General features: G+C 38.7%; 2 protein-coding genes and 1 long non-coding RNA gene across 4 annotated transcripts; 1 reads left to right on the plus strand and 2 right to left on the minus strand.

Moving 5' to 3' along the window:
* Positions 1-590: 590 nt before the first annotated feature.
* On the minus strand, positions 591-6,277 carry LOC147134698 (cytoglobin-1-like). The gene is made up of 4 exons (XM_086055720.1): positions 5,722-6,277; positions 5,486-5,628; positions 2,133-2,364; positions 591-1,345 (listed from the first exon to the last, which is right to left on the minus strand). Exons 2-4 carry the CDS (start codon positions 5,626-5,628, stop codon positions 1,181-1,183), a joined length of 540 nt encoding a protein of 179 aa, XP_085911846.1. The 5' UTR covers positions 5,722-6,277; the 3' UTR covers positions 591-1,180.
* A 53-nt stretch (positions 6,278-6,330) lies between these two features.
* Positions 6,331-9,169, minus strand: LOC147134699 (uncharacterized). Its single transcript, XR_015090172.1, has 4 exons — positions 8,983-9,169; positions 6,936-7,139; positions 6,745-6,838; positions 6,331-6,500 (listed from the first exon to the last, which is right to left on the minus strand). It is a non-coding gene; the product is annotated as an uncharacterized LOC147134699 (long non-coding RNA).
* On the plus strand, positions 8,678-17,716 carry LOC147134700 (phosphoribosyl pyrophosphate synthase-associated protein 1). Of its 2 annotated transcripts, XM_086056177.1 has the most exons (11): positions 8,678-9,120; positions 9,385-9,437; positions 9,770-9,836; positions 9,953-10,125; positions 10,230-10,345; positions 10,439-10,494; positions 11,159-11,304; positions 12,688-12,729; positions 15,005-15,075; positions 15,386-15,532; positions 15,696-17,716. In XM_086056177.1, the coding sequence occupies exons 1-11, from the start codon at positions 9,038-9,040 to the stop codon at positions 15,852-15,854; spliced, it is 1,113 nt and encodes a 370-aa protein (XP_085912303.1). In that variant the 5' UTR covers positions 8,678-9,037; the 3' UTR covers positions 15,855-17,716. The 2 variants fall into 2 exon arrangements, with proteins under 2 accessions (XP_085912303.1, XP_085912304.1); XM_086056178.1 differs by lacking the exon at positions 12,688-12,729.
* The last annotated feature ends 482 nt before the right edge of the window (positions 17,717-18,198 follow it).

An 18,198-nucleotide genomic window follows, 5' to 3' on the forward strand; every position in this document is an offset into this window, starting at 1 on the left:
TAGCATCTATGCCTCACACTTTCGTGCTTCGGGGTTTGAATCTCGGCTCCTGTGATGGATGTGTATATTATCCAGGCTTAATGTGGGCGGGGGGATTTCTCATATTAATCAGGCTTCCTCTCACATGACAATAACATGCATGTGAGTGTGAATGGTAGTTTGTCGACATGCGCCCTGTGATTGTCTGGCAACCAGTCCAGGGGGCTCCCCGCCTCTCAACCAAAGTCAGCTGAGATAAGCTCCAGCTCACCAGGGAGGATGATAAGCAGAATGGAAAATGGATGGATATCTGGAATGCTCAAATCAAGACAAATCATTGGGCTGAATAATGTACCAGGCCTTAATTTTTTCATGTTAAATGCAATGGTTTCACTCTAAGTTGCTTAACATAATCATTAGCTAAGTCTAATGGGATAACTAGAGAGTTCAAATCTCTATATTTCTAAAGTTCTTGACTCCAGGAAAAAAAAAAGGATCACTGAAATAACAGGACAAATTGAAATATCTAAGTTGGACATCATATGAGTACCAGTAATATAAATATAGTAACAGCAGCCGTATACCGGTATTTCATATCATCAATTCACAAAGCCTTTTCATATTTTTATTTCAAAACATTGGTAAATATAGATACAAAGGTGCGTCATGATGAGAAAATCTACTATCATTACTGTTAAAAATGTAAAAATGTCGTTATTCTCAGTATCTCGCATGGTGTACACTAGTGAAGACGGACTTGAACAAAGCATCGTGTATAATGTACATGTCAGTTTTCAGGATATATGTACCATACACATTCATTACAAGGCACATTCAATGTGTCAAATGTGTCCTCTTGTACTTTGTTACACGTTGCGTAACTTCCACTCTCTAGTTGGGTTCAGTATAAAAAATTCCAGTTTCTTTTTTAAATGTCTAGTCTAATCCAGACTCATGAATACAGCTACAGTAGTGAAAGATAACAGCATTGGTTCATATTGGTTTACATCATGTGTGCACCAAATGCACTGTATCCTTATCCTATGTGCTATCCCATAGCTGCCAATAGTTACAATGACGCGGTATTTCTGAGATATAGGTTCTGTGAAGATACATCATTTCAAAGCTAAGTCGATCATCCTCCAGGACACACAGTCAGAGGTCTATAGGTGTGCACCATTCAATAAACGCGCTTAAACATTCAGCCGGTTGAGGTTGAGAGCTTCGCCCAACCCAATTCCTTGTAGGTGGCTGTGATGCTGGAATAGAGGGTAGCCAAGAGTTTAGTCCACGCTCCTGCCACGTCTGCGGTCACAACGTCTGAGTACTCTTCCCCCAAAACTTCCAGGATAACACCACTGAGGAACTGACAGGCACACAGTTAAGGCAGATAAGACAAAAACAATGTAGAACTTATGTATACTGTTCAAATCAATTAATTTCTGGTACAACATAATTCTTGCCTTCAGCCACACTGGAAAAATTACAAACACCAAAAGCTGCGAGCAAATGTTCTTTTGTATCTCCCTTGCAAATCCATCACATCATAAACCAGCAATTGAAAAATGTCCTTTTACAAATATAATATTGCTCAGCTGTGAATGACACTGTTAGAAATGTATTCATTTACAATATGATTATGTTTATTACAATGTTTCAAATGCTATTTGAAAGGGTCAAAACATAATGCACATTTGATATAATTAAATACTATCATTTTCCTCTAACAGTATCAATCACCTACAGCGACGATTATTATATTGAAAAAGCTAAATGAAGTTTTACAGCTCTTGTATTGGATATCATTACCTTGTGCAGTATATCTAATGAAGTGCCCCCTTTTGCTTGAGTTTGACTACGATCAGTTAACAGTCCAACATTGTCAGAATGATCATCTGTTGCAAGTGTTATATTTTTATTCTTTCTTTTCTTTCTTATCTACGCAACTGAGTGTTGATGAAGATGATGATGATGATGATGATGATGAAGAGGTACGTTTTGAACCGAATTCTCAGCCTTTACGGTCACACCACAAAAGGACACAATCCTATTGTGTTTTGAAGGCTCATTTCCACCAATGACTATTTAAGTAGGCCTATTTATGTTTTGTTTAATATCTCTTTGTATACATTTTTGATCTCCACTCACATTACCTTAAAGTACACAGGCTCCACTTTGTGCCGAAGCGCATGTGCTTTGCCGAGTAGCTTCAGCACTGAGGCCACCTTGTCCGGGTTATCCAGGTTCTCCACCAGTGTGTTGATGCTGTTCATGACTCTGCGGGCGTGATTCCTCAGCTGGGCACTCTTTTCCAGTTCCTCTGGTTCTTCTGTGTTCTTAAACTTGCTGAAGTATTGCTTGGATGAGGGGAAGTTAACAAACAACCTGTCAGGGGAGAAAGATGAATGAGAGATATCAGTATGAGGGTGCGGAGCTCCTCTAATCCCTTGCATTTGCAACCGCAGCACATTGTTGGCTAGCTAATATCAGTAAATACTTGCACTAACATTCGATTGAGCATAAACATAACCTATTTTGGTGTAAAGCCGATTGTTTTGAATTCAATGTATTGACAAAGTTGTGTCTACATGTTTATTGTTCAAATGTTCATAATTAATGTTTTTCACTGTACAGGTAAATATTACATCCATCCATCCATTATCGATACCGCTTATCCTGAACATACATCACATGTATGTAATAAGTACATGACGTAATTGTACCAGTATTATATGTACCAGTATTATATATGCAATCATTTAAGAGCAGTTGTTTTTGGGGGTGGGACGTTAGCACATCTGCATCACATTTCTAAGGTTCAGGGTTCAAATTTCATCTTCGGCCTTCCTGTGTGGAGTTTGCATGTTTCCCACGTAACAGCATAGGTTTACTCCGGCTTCCACACACATTCTAAAAACATGTGTGTCTGGTTTATTGAGAGTCTAAATGGCCCACATGTGTGAGTCAAAATGGCTGTTTGGTTAAATGTGCCATGCGATTGACAGGCAGCCTGCCAATCTAATCTTTTTATTCAGACTTCTGCTGGTACTCCTGATATATTTCATTAGATCAGAGGTCACGCAAATGAAAAAAAAAAAAGTTTCACTTGGCAGCAATGATATAATACTCACGTTTCTCAAATTTTGACAATTTTTGACTTTTTTTTCTTTTTTTAACCCCTTTTATATCTTAGGCAGTGTTTTTCACACTCCGCGCCGTGGCACACCAGAGATATTGTCAGGTGTGCCATGGGAAATGATCGATGCGCCTGTGCGATCTAGCGCCTGGCAGCGTAATCATGTCTTTACTACATTGTAGTACTCTTCCATACCAGCAGGTAGTAGAAGCAGCAGCAGGTAGCTAATTGTCTTTGTTTAGAGACAAGCGAATTAGTGACGCATGTTTATCCAAACAGGCCCATGTTTTACACTGAGTAAGTATCAATATGAAACATTATAAAATACTTTTTTCGTTGTGTTTATTTAATTCCTATTCAAGACGTTATAATATGATGTCATTCTTCAATGTTAAAAAATGCTTTTTTCCCCCACAATTTCAGATGGTGGTGTGCCGCGGGATTTTTTTCAATGAAATAAATGTGCCTTGACTCCAAAAAGTTTGAAAAACACTGCCCTTAGGCACAAGGGGAGAGTTAGACAAGGGCTTTAAAAAACAAACTGTTTAGGAAGAGGATCAAAGCATCTAGTAATCTAATCCTGATGTCCTGTGTCATTTTCCTTTACCAAACAGCAACTTCTAATTAACTTTTAAACACAGAGTTCCCTTTTTAAGGCTTGCATTTGTGAATTGAAATTCCTAAAAAAGATGGAGGATGGATGTTCAGCTCTATGTAGATGGAGGGCTTCTGTAAGTATTCCAATTTGATTCTTACAAGCTAATGAGGGGCCATGATGTTTAATCTTTCGCGCATGGAATTGCACCACCTGTGGTTGCATATAAATAGCCTCATTAGTATTTTATACGGCCATTGGAGTTTTAATCCTTCGTTATCTATTCTTCAAGATGAATCCAGGAGCTGAACCCAGAGAAAGTTTTTAATTTCACAGGCTGTGTCAAAGTCTGGTCTTTTAGATATTATCTGCAACCCGTCAGCGATAATGGACCGTTTAAAAGCTTAAAAGTTTACTCTGATGTTTTTGATGGAACTCTGTCAGCACCAAGCAGGAAATTTAACATGGCCACGCTTATCGATTAAGATTCATTCTTTAAATTCCGGGATGCGGGAAGGAATGTATGGCAGACATGGAAAAACTTTGTTTAAATCAAAGCCGGACAGTATCTGGGTTTGACCCATTGGCTACATTAGGCGCACTATACAAAATGCAATCATGCGAACATCAGATAATGAAAATACTGTTTTAGTTGACACTAAGAGGTATTCATTTTAATGTTTAAAATTGTTATGGGAACAGTTTTTCCCCTGTTATGTTGTACTTGGCTTAATGAGTTGTACAGAACTGCAAAATAGACCTCAATAGCACACATATTTAATAAATACCTCTATGACAGTGTTTAAGATTAATAACTTCATACAAGTGAGATTTTATTAATGGTCTCAGTGAGTGTTTTTTTATTTTTTTTAAAGGTTCACTCTTTCAACTGTGATACCCGCTCATCTGTAAGTAATATATAGATGACTAACAGTGACTTGGAGGAGTTATATGCTCTGCATTCCATCTGAGGTCCCCTTAAACTTTCACCTCATAAGCGCATAGAAAGATATGAAGGGTCAAGCAATGAATTATGACTGTGTCAAAATCTTCATGAAAAATGTTGATAAAAACTGCTGCATTCTGTTTCTGTTTACTCAATGAAAAGACAACAACGGCAGCTGTGAAGCCTTCAAGAATAAACCACAGCAGATTGCATGGTCCACCAAACCTGGATGAAGTAGGTGTTTACATGATGGCTTAACAACATTCAAAGATGCAGTTTGTAAAGAAAACAGTCTCAACTCCTCCTCCCAAAAACTGAGCTGTTTTGAAGGTCTGATTGCTTGTGATATAGTCGAGCCACCGTGGGATGCCTGGCATTCAAAACATGACCTGCTTCAAGGGAGGGAGCCCTCTGAGAGCCAAGGGTGTCTGACTGATGGATTATTGTTTATCCATTTTGCCTCTACAATTTGATGAATAGAAGATCATGTAGAAGGCGGAAAGTGAGACTATTACATACAAAATTAGGACTGGCTACGTTCCTTTACACATCATGTAAAGGTCCAAAAAGTTCACCACTAGACACATGTCACATAAAATATGTATGGCTTTCTGTAACTATGAATTCCTATGGCTTGATGGTTCTAGTCAAATATAAATCTGATCATTATGGAAATAACTGATGTTGCAGAGCTGTTAAGACATAAATTGTGTTCACCTTTGCTTTCTGTGTTTTCTTGAGAATGAAATAGAAATAATCTCTGATAATGTGAGAAATAGCTTTCCTTATCTCTTTTGGATGCTGTCAACAATAGAGTAAAACTAAATACCTGATGAGTATGGCCACTCCAACATCATCACAGTTCTGGTAGACCTTTGCCCAGGAGTCCTGAATGTTCACCTTATCCTTGTCAGTCAGCGGGCTTGGTCTCTCCAGGAGGTCCACTTCTCCCTCTCCCTGCATCCTCTCCATCTAGGAACACAGTTGATCAGTGCCTAACACATGCAAAAGGCAGGGCAAAGATCTGTCGCCCACCCCCAAAATAAACAAAAAGTCAAATCCCACCTTTCTTCTTGTGTTGGCTTTTTCCGGGTGATGGGAGAGAGTCAGAGAAAGCTGCTTCCCTTTCGGTCTTTGCCCAATGAGAATTGTTGCTCTCCAGCCCTGAATCTTTGCTGAGCGACAGTGTGAGTGAAGAACGGGCTGGAAAAAACACAAGAAACACACGCAGCGAACGAGGAGGAGCTTCTGTACTCTCTCTTTCACACACTCCCTCTCCTCCTGCTCCCCTTTCCACCTCACTTTTTATAAGTGCTGTTTGATGAAAACATGATGAGATAGAAGTTTGAAAAAAATAATCCGCCGTCAGGGATACAATGTGAGATTAAGACCTCGATAAAAGATAAAGATGCACACCGCAACCTGTTCGCCCACTATTCGCATTCTTAACTGTTCCGGAGATTAACCTCTAGTCATTTTCAATTCCACACAAAGCCAGACCAACATAAATGTAAAAGCACACCAATGGGTGTAAATTAAAAAGAATGACGTCAGTAAGAAATAGGACAGACTCTCATTCATTTTGATTTGTTCTTTGTTGCAGACTGCGTCACAGCATGGTTTCAAGTCTGTTCCACCCCCAAAACACCCCCCCCCCCAACACACACACAGCCCATGATGCACTCTTTGAAATGTATACTATTCACCCTTGCTGTGAGCCTGTGACAAAGGTTATCGAAAGAAATGGTATATCTTGGTTTTGTTACCACAGCTGAGAACGTGTTCAGGGGTCATTGCTGGTCAAGCAAGGAACACCTCTCACTCAAGAATTAGTCCAGGGACACCTGTTGAGAAAAACAAATGCTAAGTTGAGTATTCACAGCCTTTATTGGGGAGCCACAATGTGTATGCAGAAGGTGTGAACAATGTACAGACGCAGGTTAAACATTGACAAGTGTGTCATTAATGATCAAGCTGGTGAGAAAAAAGAAAACGCAGCAACACAATGTTTGTGCGTATGTGCCACTGCCAACCTTGTGCGACCAGGTTGTCATTGTTTATCAAACCAGAATTGTCTGTTCATCCTACCACTTGATTTAGGTGTATCTATCTTGTAAAAGTCATCAGGGTCAGATGATAGATTGGTTGATATCATGCTCACAAAGTCAGATCAGGTCAACTTCTGAAAGATAGAGATTTAATTGAATATTGAAAATTTCACACCTAAAGGTCACAGTAGTAATTGCAATAGCAATGCGAATCTAAATGCTGGAACTTACACATAAAATGGCGGCAGTATAGCTCATCTATCAGGATTTGGGCAAGTTGAGCTTTGAGGGTCATGAGCTGTTAGAGAGATGCTCGCCTTCTTGCTGGCTACTGTTGCTACTACTACTTGAGCAAGGCGGATCAAGTGGTGCAGCACTGTTTGCATGCCTCTTCTACTCTGAATCCGTCCTTGCATGCCTGCGGTTCTCGGTGTGCTGTGTAAAAAAAAACAATGAAACAAATGTTAAATTTAATTTCCTCTTGAGGCAGTGGTCACCAACCTTTTTTCTGCCACGGACCGGTTCATACAAGTCTACACCCTTCGCGGCCCTGTTACTATTCCCCATCCAGGGGGGAGAAACTTTCCAAACTCTGTCTGTTTATTTTACTCATTTGCTAGATTGTGCATTTAAGATTAGCGTTACGTGACGGCGACAACTTGGCATGCAATAAGAATCTGTCATAGATGGATGTAACGGAGAGAATCCGGTCACTTTTCTAAATAAAATGTTTTTCAGCCTCGGATGACAAACCGGAAGTACTGTTTTTTTTTTTTTCTTTCTTTCATCTGTGCGGCTTGCCGTGGCCCGTTCCAATGTGGCCTACAGCCCTGTACTGGTCTGCGGCCCGGTGGTTGGGGACCCCTGCCTTGAGGGATTATAATGAGTATAATTAAAGAAAAAGAAAATGACAATTGAGTCTATGATGTTCAGTTACAGATATTGATGGAAAATCCTTAAACAATTATTCATGTCCCTTCACCCCCATCTAAAAGATTCCAGTATTTTGTACCATAATTTGTTGGGATGGGAAAGTTACAGCATTTATCTTATGTTAAAACACAATGCATTATGTTTTATTTAAAAATTTATTAAAATGTATAAATAATAAAATCAAAACAAAAGACTGAATAATTTTTTATAATTTCTACATGAAAATGTAACTCTTTTACAAACATAATCTAGAATAACCTGACCCATTTTTCCGTTTTAAAAATCAAATGCAGCCCCATCAAAAGTTTGCAAATCCTTGACCTGAAACATTCATGTTCCTGTTCAGAGGAAGGTATGAATAATTTTGGACATGGATTTCTATTTGTATCCGTTTATTTTTGTAAGATCTATTTATAAAATATATTATATATATTTCAGTGACTATCAAATTGTGGCATGCACAGTGGCAGCTAGTGCTACCTTGAATGGCACCCACTCCCACAGTCACATTTGACCACATATTATGCAGATGCCAAAATCCTGTAGAAACTTAAAAAAATCTACTCCAGTTTCTTAGTACACTAAAATAATACCGTTTTGTTGTATTTAACTTTTTACAGTTTTCTCTTCCTACATTCAAGCAAATTGTTCATGTGCCAACTGCACTGTTGCAGAGAGTGGCTTACATAAAGGTTTACTTTTTATTTACAAAAATGCCTTGTTTTGGATGAACACTTAGGCCCTTACGTCACTCTATTTTAATGTTGGCCATCATAATGGTAATTGGAGAGCCAAAACTGTTGAGGTGGTACTTTGAACATGTACTGTATCTGCCAATGTGATCATTGGCAATAAAAAATAGTTAGTAATTAGATGTTTAACCTGCCACTATAGAGGCAAATGAATCAATATTTAGAAAGAATACAAAAGTTATTCAAAAACGCACCAAAAACTGCTCTCACCAAAAAAACTGCTCTCACCAATATTCCTGGACCCAATAGTGACATACAAACACACGCACACACCCTGCAGTATGACAGACGCGAAATCGCAGTTTGTCCCAAAGAAGCTTCCGTTGTAACAAATGTCGGACCAGTGGCACGCTACCTGAACTAGTCAGGTATCACTCAGTCGTTTGATCACTGCTACACGCTCTTGATAATTCCATGGGGCGCATAATGCTCCTGAGCTGTACCTTTCTTACGTTTATAACTCAACAATAAATTCAAAGTTGTAGTTTCGATTGGCGCAGTTGAAGCTAACAGGCGAGCGCACTAGCAGCTAGCGCAGTAGCTAACGTCAACGTCACGAGAACGAAACCGCAAATAAAAGTCAGATTTTTCACCCGAAATCCATTGTGGATCCAAGGTAGTGGAAGAAATAACACCAGCAACACCACAATGAACGTCGCAAAAAGTGGTTATCGCGTGTTCTCGGCAAATTCCTCCGTAGCATGCACAGAGCTGGCGAAGAAGATAACAGAGTAAGAATGTTGTTACAATTCATCAGCACACTAAATCATGCATGCTAAACGGAACTATCCAAGTAACGTATTTGTTTACATGTTACCCTGTTAAACCTGTTATTTAACTAGTGGTTTACAGTACTACAAACAATGTAGAATCCTTGCACAGTATCTACTTACATTGCCATGAAGCCATCCATTGGGACGTATCTTAAAACCACTTGTTTGTGTGTGCAACACAAACGCTGAAGATCATTTTAAGTGTTGTGTTTTGTTCTTCAGGCGACTTGGAGTTGAACTGGGAAAGTCTGTTGTCTTTCAAGAGTCTAATAGTGGTAAGAAGAAACATCAAACTGTTAAGTCAGTGTATGTGTTAGAGTGCATCCCAAGGGACTGAAAAAAACATTCAAGGTTTCCTTAGACTTTTTCTTGTAATGCAAGCTGAGTTGAGAGTATTGTTGTATAGTAAATCTTATGTATCGTATCTTATCAGACACCGGTTATATAAATATAAAATGATTTCATAGTCATTTCATAGGCACATACCATTGAAACCCCGCTCCGGTTTGTGGAAGCACTGCTTTCTCACCTAAAATATGGTATATGATAAGGAAGATTTATGCACTGTTGCAGTTTGTTGTTTGTTACATATTTTGTTTGTATGCAGAGACAAGAGTGGATGTAAAAGAATCTGTTCGCGGGCAAACCATCTTCATCATCCAGACCATACCAAGGTGAGTGTAGGGACAGGAGACATTTGCACTTTGCAGCTGTAATTTAATAATTCAAATTCTATCTGTGGTTGAAGTTCAGGGGATTTGTTATTACATTGTCGCTTAACTCCAAGCAGAGATGTCAACACGGCAATCATGGAGCTGCTGGTTATGGCCTACGCCCTCAAGACCTCTTGTGCAAAGAACATCATTGGGGTTATTCCGTACTTCCCTTACAGCAAACAGTGCAAGATGCGGAAAAGGGGCTCCATAGTATGTAAACTGTTAGCGTCCATGTTGGCAAAAGCAGGTAAAGAGCTTCTGTCACCTTATTCGTGTATGCGTCTATTGCAAGAATTAAGTTACTGTTTGCATTAAAAAAAAAATCTCATTAACATGTCTTTTGCTATGAAGGGCTAACTCACATTATCACCATGGACTTGCATCAGAAAGAGATCCAGGGTTTCTTTTCTTTTCCGGTGGACAATTTGCGGGCCTCCCCGTTCTTGATCCAGTATATCCAAGAGGAGGTGATAATTCCACCAAAGTCAATTTGTGGGCAGTTGAATCATGTACTGTAACTCTTTAAAGTTGTGATGTTTTTTTTTTTCACATGCCTATAGATTCCAGATTACAGGAATGCCATCATTGTGGCCAAATCCCCAGCAGCAGCCAAGAGGTAAATGCATGGAAAAACACACACAGATTTTACCTTCCTATGATCAATGATATTGTTACAAAATATACTCAATCTTGGTATGGGCATATGAGTAAGTCTTATTGACTTAAATTGATTTATCGCTCTCAATAAATAATGAAATTATAATAAATACATTTTTTATTCTAATTTGTTGACAATGTTGCTCTGCTGTCAGCGTCAACTTCACGTGTGCAAATGCCGACCTCATCTTAAAAAATACAGGCAATTCCTGTTGGAGCAGTGCGGGCAGCCACAAAGCTTCGAGAACAGAAAACCTTCTTGCCGGGCGGCAATTTTGCAATGCTGCTCATTGTGAATTAGTGAGCCATTTGCAAGGAAATGATACGCTTACAAAAACTGCAAAGCCTAAACTGTCAAATGCTGATGGCCTCAGGTCTGTCTGAATGATACTTGAAACGAAATTGGGGAAAAAAAGAAGTCTATGGTGACTTTTTGGGACAGCCTGCATAGTGCAACAATGCTCCTAATGAAACAATAAATATGTGTCTGGTGAGTGTATTATGATTTTTAGAATGATAAATTGGGCTCATTCTAACTCAGTTCAACAAATCGTCTCACAGTCTACCAATGAATACATGCAATTTATGTGGAGGATGCTATGTTTTGTCATTGATTCTTCTAGAGCTCAGTCCTACGCGGAACGCTTGCGTTTGGGTCTGGCTGTGATTCATGGCGAGGCTCAGTGTTCTGAGTCTGACATGGCTGACGGAAGGCATTCACCGCCATGTGTGCGAAACACCACAGGACACACAGGATTAGAGTTGCCTTGTAAGAGAGACATTTTTTTTAAATGCTAACTTTAATTGTGTTTTTTTGCTATGACTTTGCAGGTTGGATGAACCCAAAAGCACCACATTGTTTCTTCTAGCGGAACTCAGATATTAATGACTGACATTTCTCCTAGCCTTCTGTTCATTTGCCATAGTTGAACCAAATGTGAGATTTTAGGTTTAGGCTGTTTTTCACTCATGCCATCAATCATACATGAAGAAATAGGATGCATGTGATTGCATGCTTTCCTTCCCTAAATAGTCTGTTACTTCTTACATTACAACCTCCAAGTACCTAAAAAAAATAACCTAAATTTAATTAGTTATGGCCCACTTTAAAGAAGAAAGTCAACCCTCCAAAATCCTTTGCAATAACAGGTTCTCTGCACCTTCACTAGTCGAAGCATGGTATTCTGATTCATGTTGCATTTGTGGAATATGAGTTAAGCAGCAAAATCTACTTGTTTATGTGCATCCCATTTTGTCACTTCTGTCAACTGAAAATGACATCACAGTTGCTGAAGTAACGACCAATCACGGCTCACCTGTTTTATGAAGCTGAGTCATGATTGGGCGTTACCTCAGCAACTGTGATGTCATTTTCAGTCGCCAGAATGTGACAAAATGGCCGCCCCCTTAGATGGATAAAAACGGGTGGGTTTGCTGCTTAACTCCTATTCCACAAACACAGTATTAATCAGAATGCTGTGTTTCGACTAGTGGGCTTGCAGAGACCATATTCTTGTCAAGAAAATGTTGGGGTTGACTTGTCCTTTAACTGTTTGCAGTTGTCAACTAATTATGTAAAAAGCAGGAAACCTATTAATTTTACGTACGTCCCAAATGCTCGATTTAACCAAGTTGAATGGGTTGTGCATTGTGAACAATACGATGCCAATGTCCAGCCCAGTTCACTTTACCGCATGTGAGACAAGATGGATTTGAAATGTCATTTATTTTGTTGCATGGACTATGCATTGACATCTGTGGATTTTCAAGTTTATATTCAAAGTTTATTATTTACCGGTGTATTCACTTTATATTGGTAAGGATCAGACAAACAACAGAGTCTGAACAAAATAAATCAAATGGTTGTGTCATTGGCAAATGACGCCAAAAAGCTTACGTCTGCAACATCCCCTTTATTTGGTCGAAATATTTCTGTTTTTACCTGTGTTTTTATTCTTACCAATGACTTTAAAAATCCTCCCCTTGGAGAAGTAATTGTCACATTCCATTAGTATCCAAGAAGAAATATTGGCACAGCAGATCCTAGCTATTGACGAATGATCCGCAGGAGGATTTTCCAAGTCTTGGCATTATGTGTTTGTGAAATATATGTGCATTTGTGTTTAACGTGGTGTTTATTTGTTGGCAATAGCAGGCAAACAACAAGCTCCGTTCCCTGGCATAGAGCTTCCAAGTACGAGCGTAAACCTAAACTACATCTAACTTTGAAATGCTTCCTCCTCAAATGGTTCCTCAGTTGTTCGTGCATGTTCCGACAAAGGGTTTGTGTCGCATCCTGGAAAAATAGTCTGGATTGAAGAAGGGCAACTGGTGCAAAGACGTTCAAAGTTACAAGCAGGAAAAGAAAGAGGCCTTGCTTTTACTGTATATGCCACGTGTATGGCACAATTGTGTTTAAAATGATTGCACCTCACCTCAGATTCCAGACAGATAGTTCTACATGATGGCCCAAACCTTCTTTGTTTTGTAGTGTTCTGATTTTATTTTCCATAAATCAAACCAGAACCACGCCAAACATCTGTTTGTATTCTTAATTCTTTTTCTTAAATATCTGGACTCATCTTGCCAATCAGCACATGTTGCATCTTTGTTAAACCTGCTCTTTTGGAAAATCCGATTAACATTTTTGCTCTTCTCGACTGCATGTGATGAGACCAATGAAGCATGCTTTCCTAACGTAAAACATTTACCTACAGGAAGAGGAAACGTTAAGAATGAATTAGCTTGATACGTTTAAAGGGTTTCAACCCAAACCTATTTTTGACAAGTATTTGTTCTATGCAAACCCACTAGTTGAAACAAGGCATTGTGATCAATATTGCATTTGTGGAATATGAGTTAATCCACCTGTTTTTCTCAGGTGGCAGCCATTTTTTCATTTCTGTCGACTGAAAATGACATCACAACTGCTCAGGGCTCAGGTAATGACCAATCACTACTCAGTTTCAGAAAACAGGTCTGCCGTGATTGGTTGTTACCTGAGGCCTGAGTAGTTGTGATGTCATTATCTGTCCACAGAAGTGACAAAATGGCAGCCCCCTGAGATGGCTCAAAACGAGTGGATTAACTCTTATTCCACAAACGCAATATTTATCAAGATGCTTTGACTCAACTAGTGGGCTTGCATAGAACACATTCTTGGAAAAATATGTTTGGGTTGACTTCCACTTGAAGCATTCAGTTGACATCCCCAAAGTCAGTTTTGTTTACTGGCTTAGTGAGGGACCATTTCATTTTGTTTTTATTGTTTCATTTGTTTAGAATAGTGCAGCTTTCCACTTTCAAGCCGTTTCAAGATCAGGCCTCTCTCATGTTTCAACGCGTCTCGGCAAGTCGTAAAGAACTTGACAGAAGTGTGTTTACTGCTAACGTGGCTATCATTGGTTTGACTTAAAGGTGTTTACATGACTGACTGATGCTGTGCGCCTCACGGTATTCAGTAGTGTTGCACAAGGCATGCGCCTCCTCTCTCTTCTTCCTGATACTTTTCCTCTTAGAATTGGCTTGGTTGGCTGATTGTCTCCTTCAACCCTTTGAATTAATTGAAGCATTTACATGGTCAACAATTCTCACAATGCAGCTGTATTTGAATGAAAGACACATCTGTTGTTATTATTGACAATGCAATATCAGTATTGCTTTAATTTGCCATATTGTGATATGATTTGTGAAACCTGGCATAAGCAGACCTGAAGTTGGGCTAAATTAAATGCAACTATTGATGTGTTTTGTTAAGTTGTGAAAGTTAGTATGATTTGTTCAAGATGGCCCAACTGAATTTGAAAATTAAGCATCGAGTGTATTGTCGGCATTTGATTGCTCTTGGCACAAAAAATATATATGTATGTAGTGGCTAAAATCCCCTGTGATTGACAGGTGAGGTGCATTGTGGTGATTGTGTGCATGTATGCAAATATTTGCTGGAAGCAGTGATGTTGGACTGACGATTGACCCTTAAGATTGACAACCGTGAATGAAGAAACCCTCAGCAGTGGTTGTCATAAACTGTTGTCCACTGTCAAATACGTTTCTCCGGTGCATAGTTGCTCATATGCACATTGCTGTCATCTGCCTGCCACAGGCAGTTGAGGTGCTGCCTTCTGATTGGGTATCCTGGGCAGAAAAGCCTCTTCATTCTTTGCATGGCATGTGCTGTACATTTTGGCATTTCAGATAAATCTCCTAGGGTAGGTGGGGTAGAATGGGGGGAAGAATTCTGACAAGTTACACCAGTAACATTCCATTGCCAATTTAAAGTTAAGACAGCTTTGTGTTGTCAACTAAACATTTACTGTGGTCCATTATTAGGAAGGAATTTGGCACGCTAATTTTCCTAAAATACGAACCATTTTCTCAACCCATTTTACCCAATCTACTGAGAATGACTTGTGGTAAAGGCGGAAAGCAGAATTTGTAATGCTGCTAACACAAGCTAATTTCCTTTTCAGTAATGATGGCCAAGGAGAAACCTCCCATTACTGTCGTTGGGGACGTGGGGGGAAGAATTGCCATCATTGTGGTAAGAGGTTGCTACAGTGTATTTTTGGTTGTATCACACCAAGGGATACATTCAACTGTCTACTACTTATATTTTTTGGATGATTTTATTTTTGTGCTTACATTTGTCCAAAGTACTGGGCTTGAAAATTTACATGCACAAATTTGCAATCATTGGCCATTATTAAACCATTTTGTCAGCTAGGATACTATTGCATTATCTGTGGCCACTACAAGTACTTAGTGGTATGTACTTGTACTTGCTTATTTCTTGTGAAGTATTGATTTTATTTTCAATCTCTACTAATTCTTGACTGTTGTTTCCTCTCCAGGACGACATCATAGACGACGTAGGAGACTTTGTTGCTGCCGCTGAGATCCTGAAAGAGAGAGGCGCTTATAAGATTTACATTATGGCCACACACGGATTACTCTCTGCTGATGCTCCACGTCTCATAGAAGAGTCGGCCATTGATGAGGTGAGGGCAACTTAGTCTTCTGTTTTGTAAACAACACTAATATGGTTACATGACACCAGTTATTGTTGTCACTCAAACAGAGCTGACTTGCAAACTTATTACAACTTGCCAATATGTTTGTGTCAGCACTGCATTGGTAGTAAGGAGTTGTTATGTATTTGAGGTGGTGGTGACCAATACAGTTCCGCATGAAGTGCAGAAGCTCCAGTGTCCAAAAATCAAGACTGTGGACGTCAGTATGATCCTGGCTGAGGCCATCCGCCGTATCCACAATGGAGAGTCCATGGCTTACTTGTTCCGCAACATTGCTGTGGACGACTAGAGTGTAAACCAGAGAGGTGGGTCTGGCGGTGACTGAAGAAAGATGTGCTTCTTTGGGCTTTCCTGTTCTTTCTAGCACACTCCTATAATGATTAAAAAAAAAAAAAAACACTTCACATGCATCACATATATCTAAGTCATTGTCCATCTGTACACAATTCTTCCCCTTTCACTTGGGGGAAAAAAAAGTCTCCATCAAATGCAATACTGTTTAAAAAAAAAAAGTAATTGAATTATTTTGTTTTTATCAATCCATCCCAATCATGCTTAAATTAAGATGGACTATACACTGTATTTGAAGTCCCAGATTTGTGGAATTATTGTTTACATAACCCAAGATGATTTATCATTGCTTAAAAAAAACAAACAAAAAAACAAACAAAACTACTAATGTACTTAATATCCAATGACTGAAGTAGTGAAACATGTCTCCTTGCTGTTATTTGTCTCCAACTCTCTTGCTGGCCTTTCTGGTCTGAGCTGATTTGCATTTTGATCAGCTGGCATTTAATATGGGGCATATGGTTTTCAGCCACGCAAACCCCCCGTTGCGACCAAATTTGGAGCTTTATTTTATTTTTAAGGGGTTTTTTTGCATCATAAGCATTTGTCACGTGGGTTAGGATGAGTTACAGGAGGAAGTGTGCTGTCTACACTGCAAACTGTTTGCAAGTTATGTTTGAAACATAATTTAGTTATTGCAGAGAAGAATTAAACTCTTAACCCTATTAGATGAACGTGTTGGCGTTTATGTAGTTTACCATCCTCTGTTTCTGTTGGACTAAGAAATTCAATACATGTACTTAATAGTAATTGTGATATTGTTCACATTGCTATTACTAAACTCTTATTATTGTTTGCAGCAGCATGATTTTGACCAGTTTTCAGTTGCATTGAAACTGCCACACAATGTCTACTTCTCTGTTGAGTTAGCCATTTAGCTTAACTGTATTTTCCAAACAGTATTTTCATAAGTGTGTGCTGTTTGCAATCATTTAATGCCTTTTAAATGTTTCTCCTTAGCTAAAAAATGTATCTGAAACACTTTTGGCTACATAATGTTGTCTGAATTTACTGTGATTAAACCCCCAAAGGCAATGATCATGTGTTATGTCCACTCTTAAACATGCTATCATTACTGTTGGCAGTAAGTCTTCAAAAAAAACATTTAGCTACCCCACTGACTTCTAATCTTCCTCATCACTAAGTATCAGTTCTAATTACGGTATAAGAAAATGACACTAATGATTCTAATCAGCTCCAATTTAGACTAAATTAGCATTCCAAATGTTAGCATGCTAAGAGGCAAAAATTAAACTTGTAAATTCCCATAAGCATTTAGTGAGCCTCAGACCAAAACTCGCATGATTTTTAGACTTCACCAAAGTGAAAACAGACAACCACCGGGTGCCTAGAGTTAGATGATAATAAGATATTTGGTAATCAGAAAAAACAGGTAGAGTGGTAACAATGTGCAAATATGCATTTACAGTCTTAGTGTACAGGTAAGTTAACATGTTTCCCATTGACCTATGTATGTTTTGAACATGTGCACCTTTTGAGCATTAGAAATGATGCTTAGTTTATATATGAATATAGCTCTCTGCTCAGGGACATATACTTTATGAGCCAATGCAAAATATTTTTTCAATGTTCCTGATTGTGGTTTGATGGGGTGCTTGCTTTCTGCCATTTTTTTAATAGCTTTCAATGCATTATTTCTCATCAACTATACTGTAAATGCATGTGCTGATTCGCAAGCAGGAAGTTGCTGTAATTTAATGATGTCTTCCCTTATTTTTTGTCTGCTTCCCACCTGAATGTTTGTCATTATCTGTTTAATAAAAGAAACAATTTGCCATACCAGTGCCTCGTTTATCCAAGAGTAATGTGTAAGGGTCTTTATAATGTGTAGTTTATGTACTTTTTCCATTTAATTGTGCAAATCTATTTCTTCTCATCTGCACTACACCAGACGAAAAATTCTGTGTAAAATGGACAATTTGATTATAATTAGTGTTTTATATAATGTTATTTAAGCATCCCCGCCAAAATTGACATTTTTAAAAATCCAAATGAATTCTGATAGAACAGCTAAAAAGATTCACAAACGCTCACCTCAAATTTCGTGTAGCATACAGCAAAGAGATGTCTTTTGTGAAAATGTAGATAAAAGCAGCAAATCTTCATTTGATACAGACACGGCTTTTGAACATATCCAGAACTTCTTAGGTATTTGTGGAGCTTAGACGAAGTCGAGGAACAAAAGACAAGCATAGGCAACTTTCTGATCCAACGTGTCAACATAATTTTGAATATGGTTACAAAAACATCCTTACTGTGGA

Source organism: Filicampus tigris, chromosome 16, assembly GCF_054856515.1.
Source record: "Filicampus tigris isolate MCC_2025a chromosome 16, RoL_Ftig_1.0, whole genome shotgun sequence".
NCBI lineage: Eukaryota > Metazoa > Chordata > Actinopteri > Syngnathiformes > Syngnathidae > Filicampus > Filicampus tigris.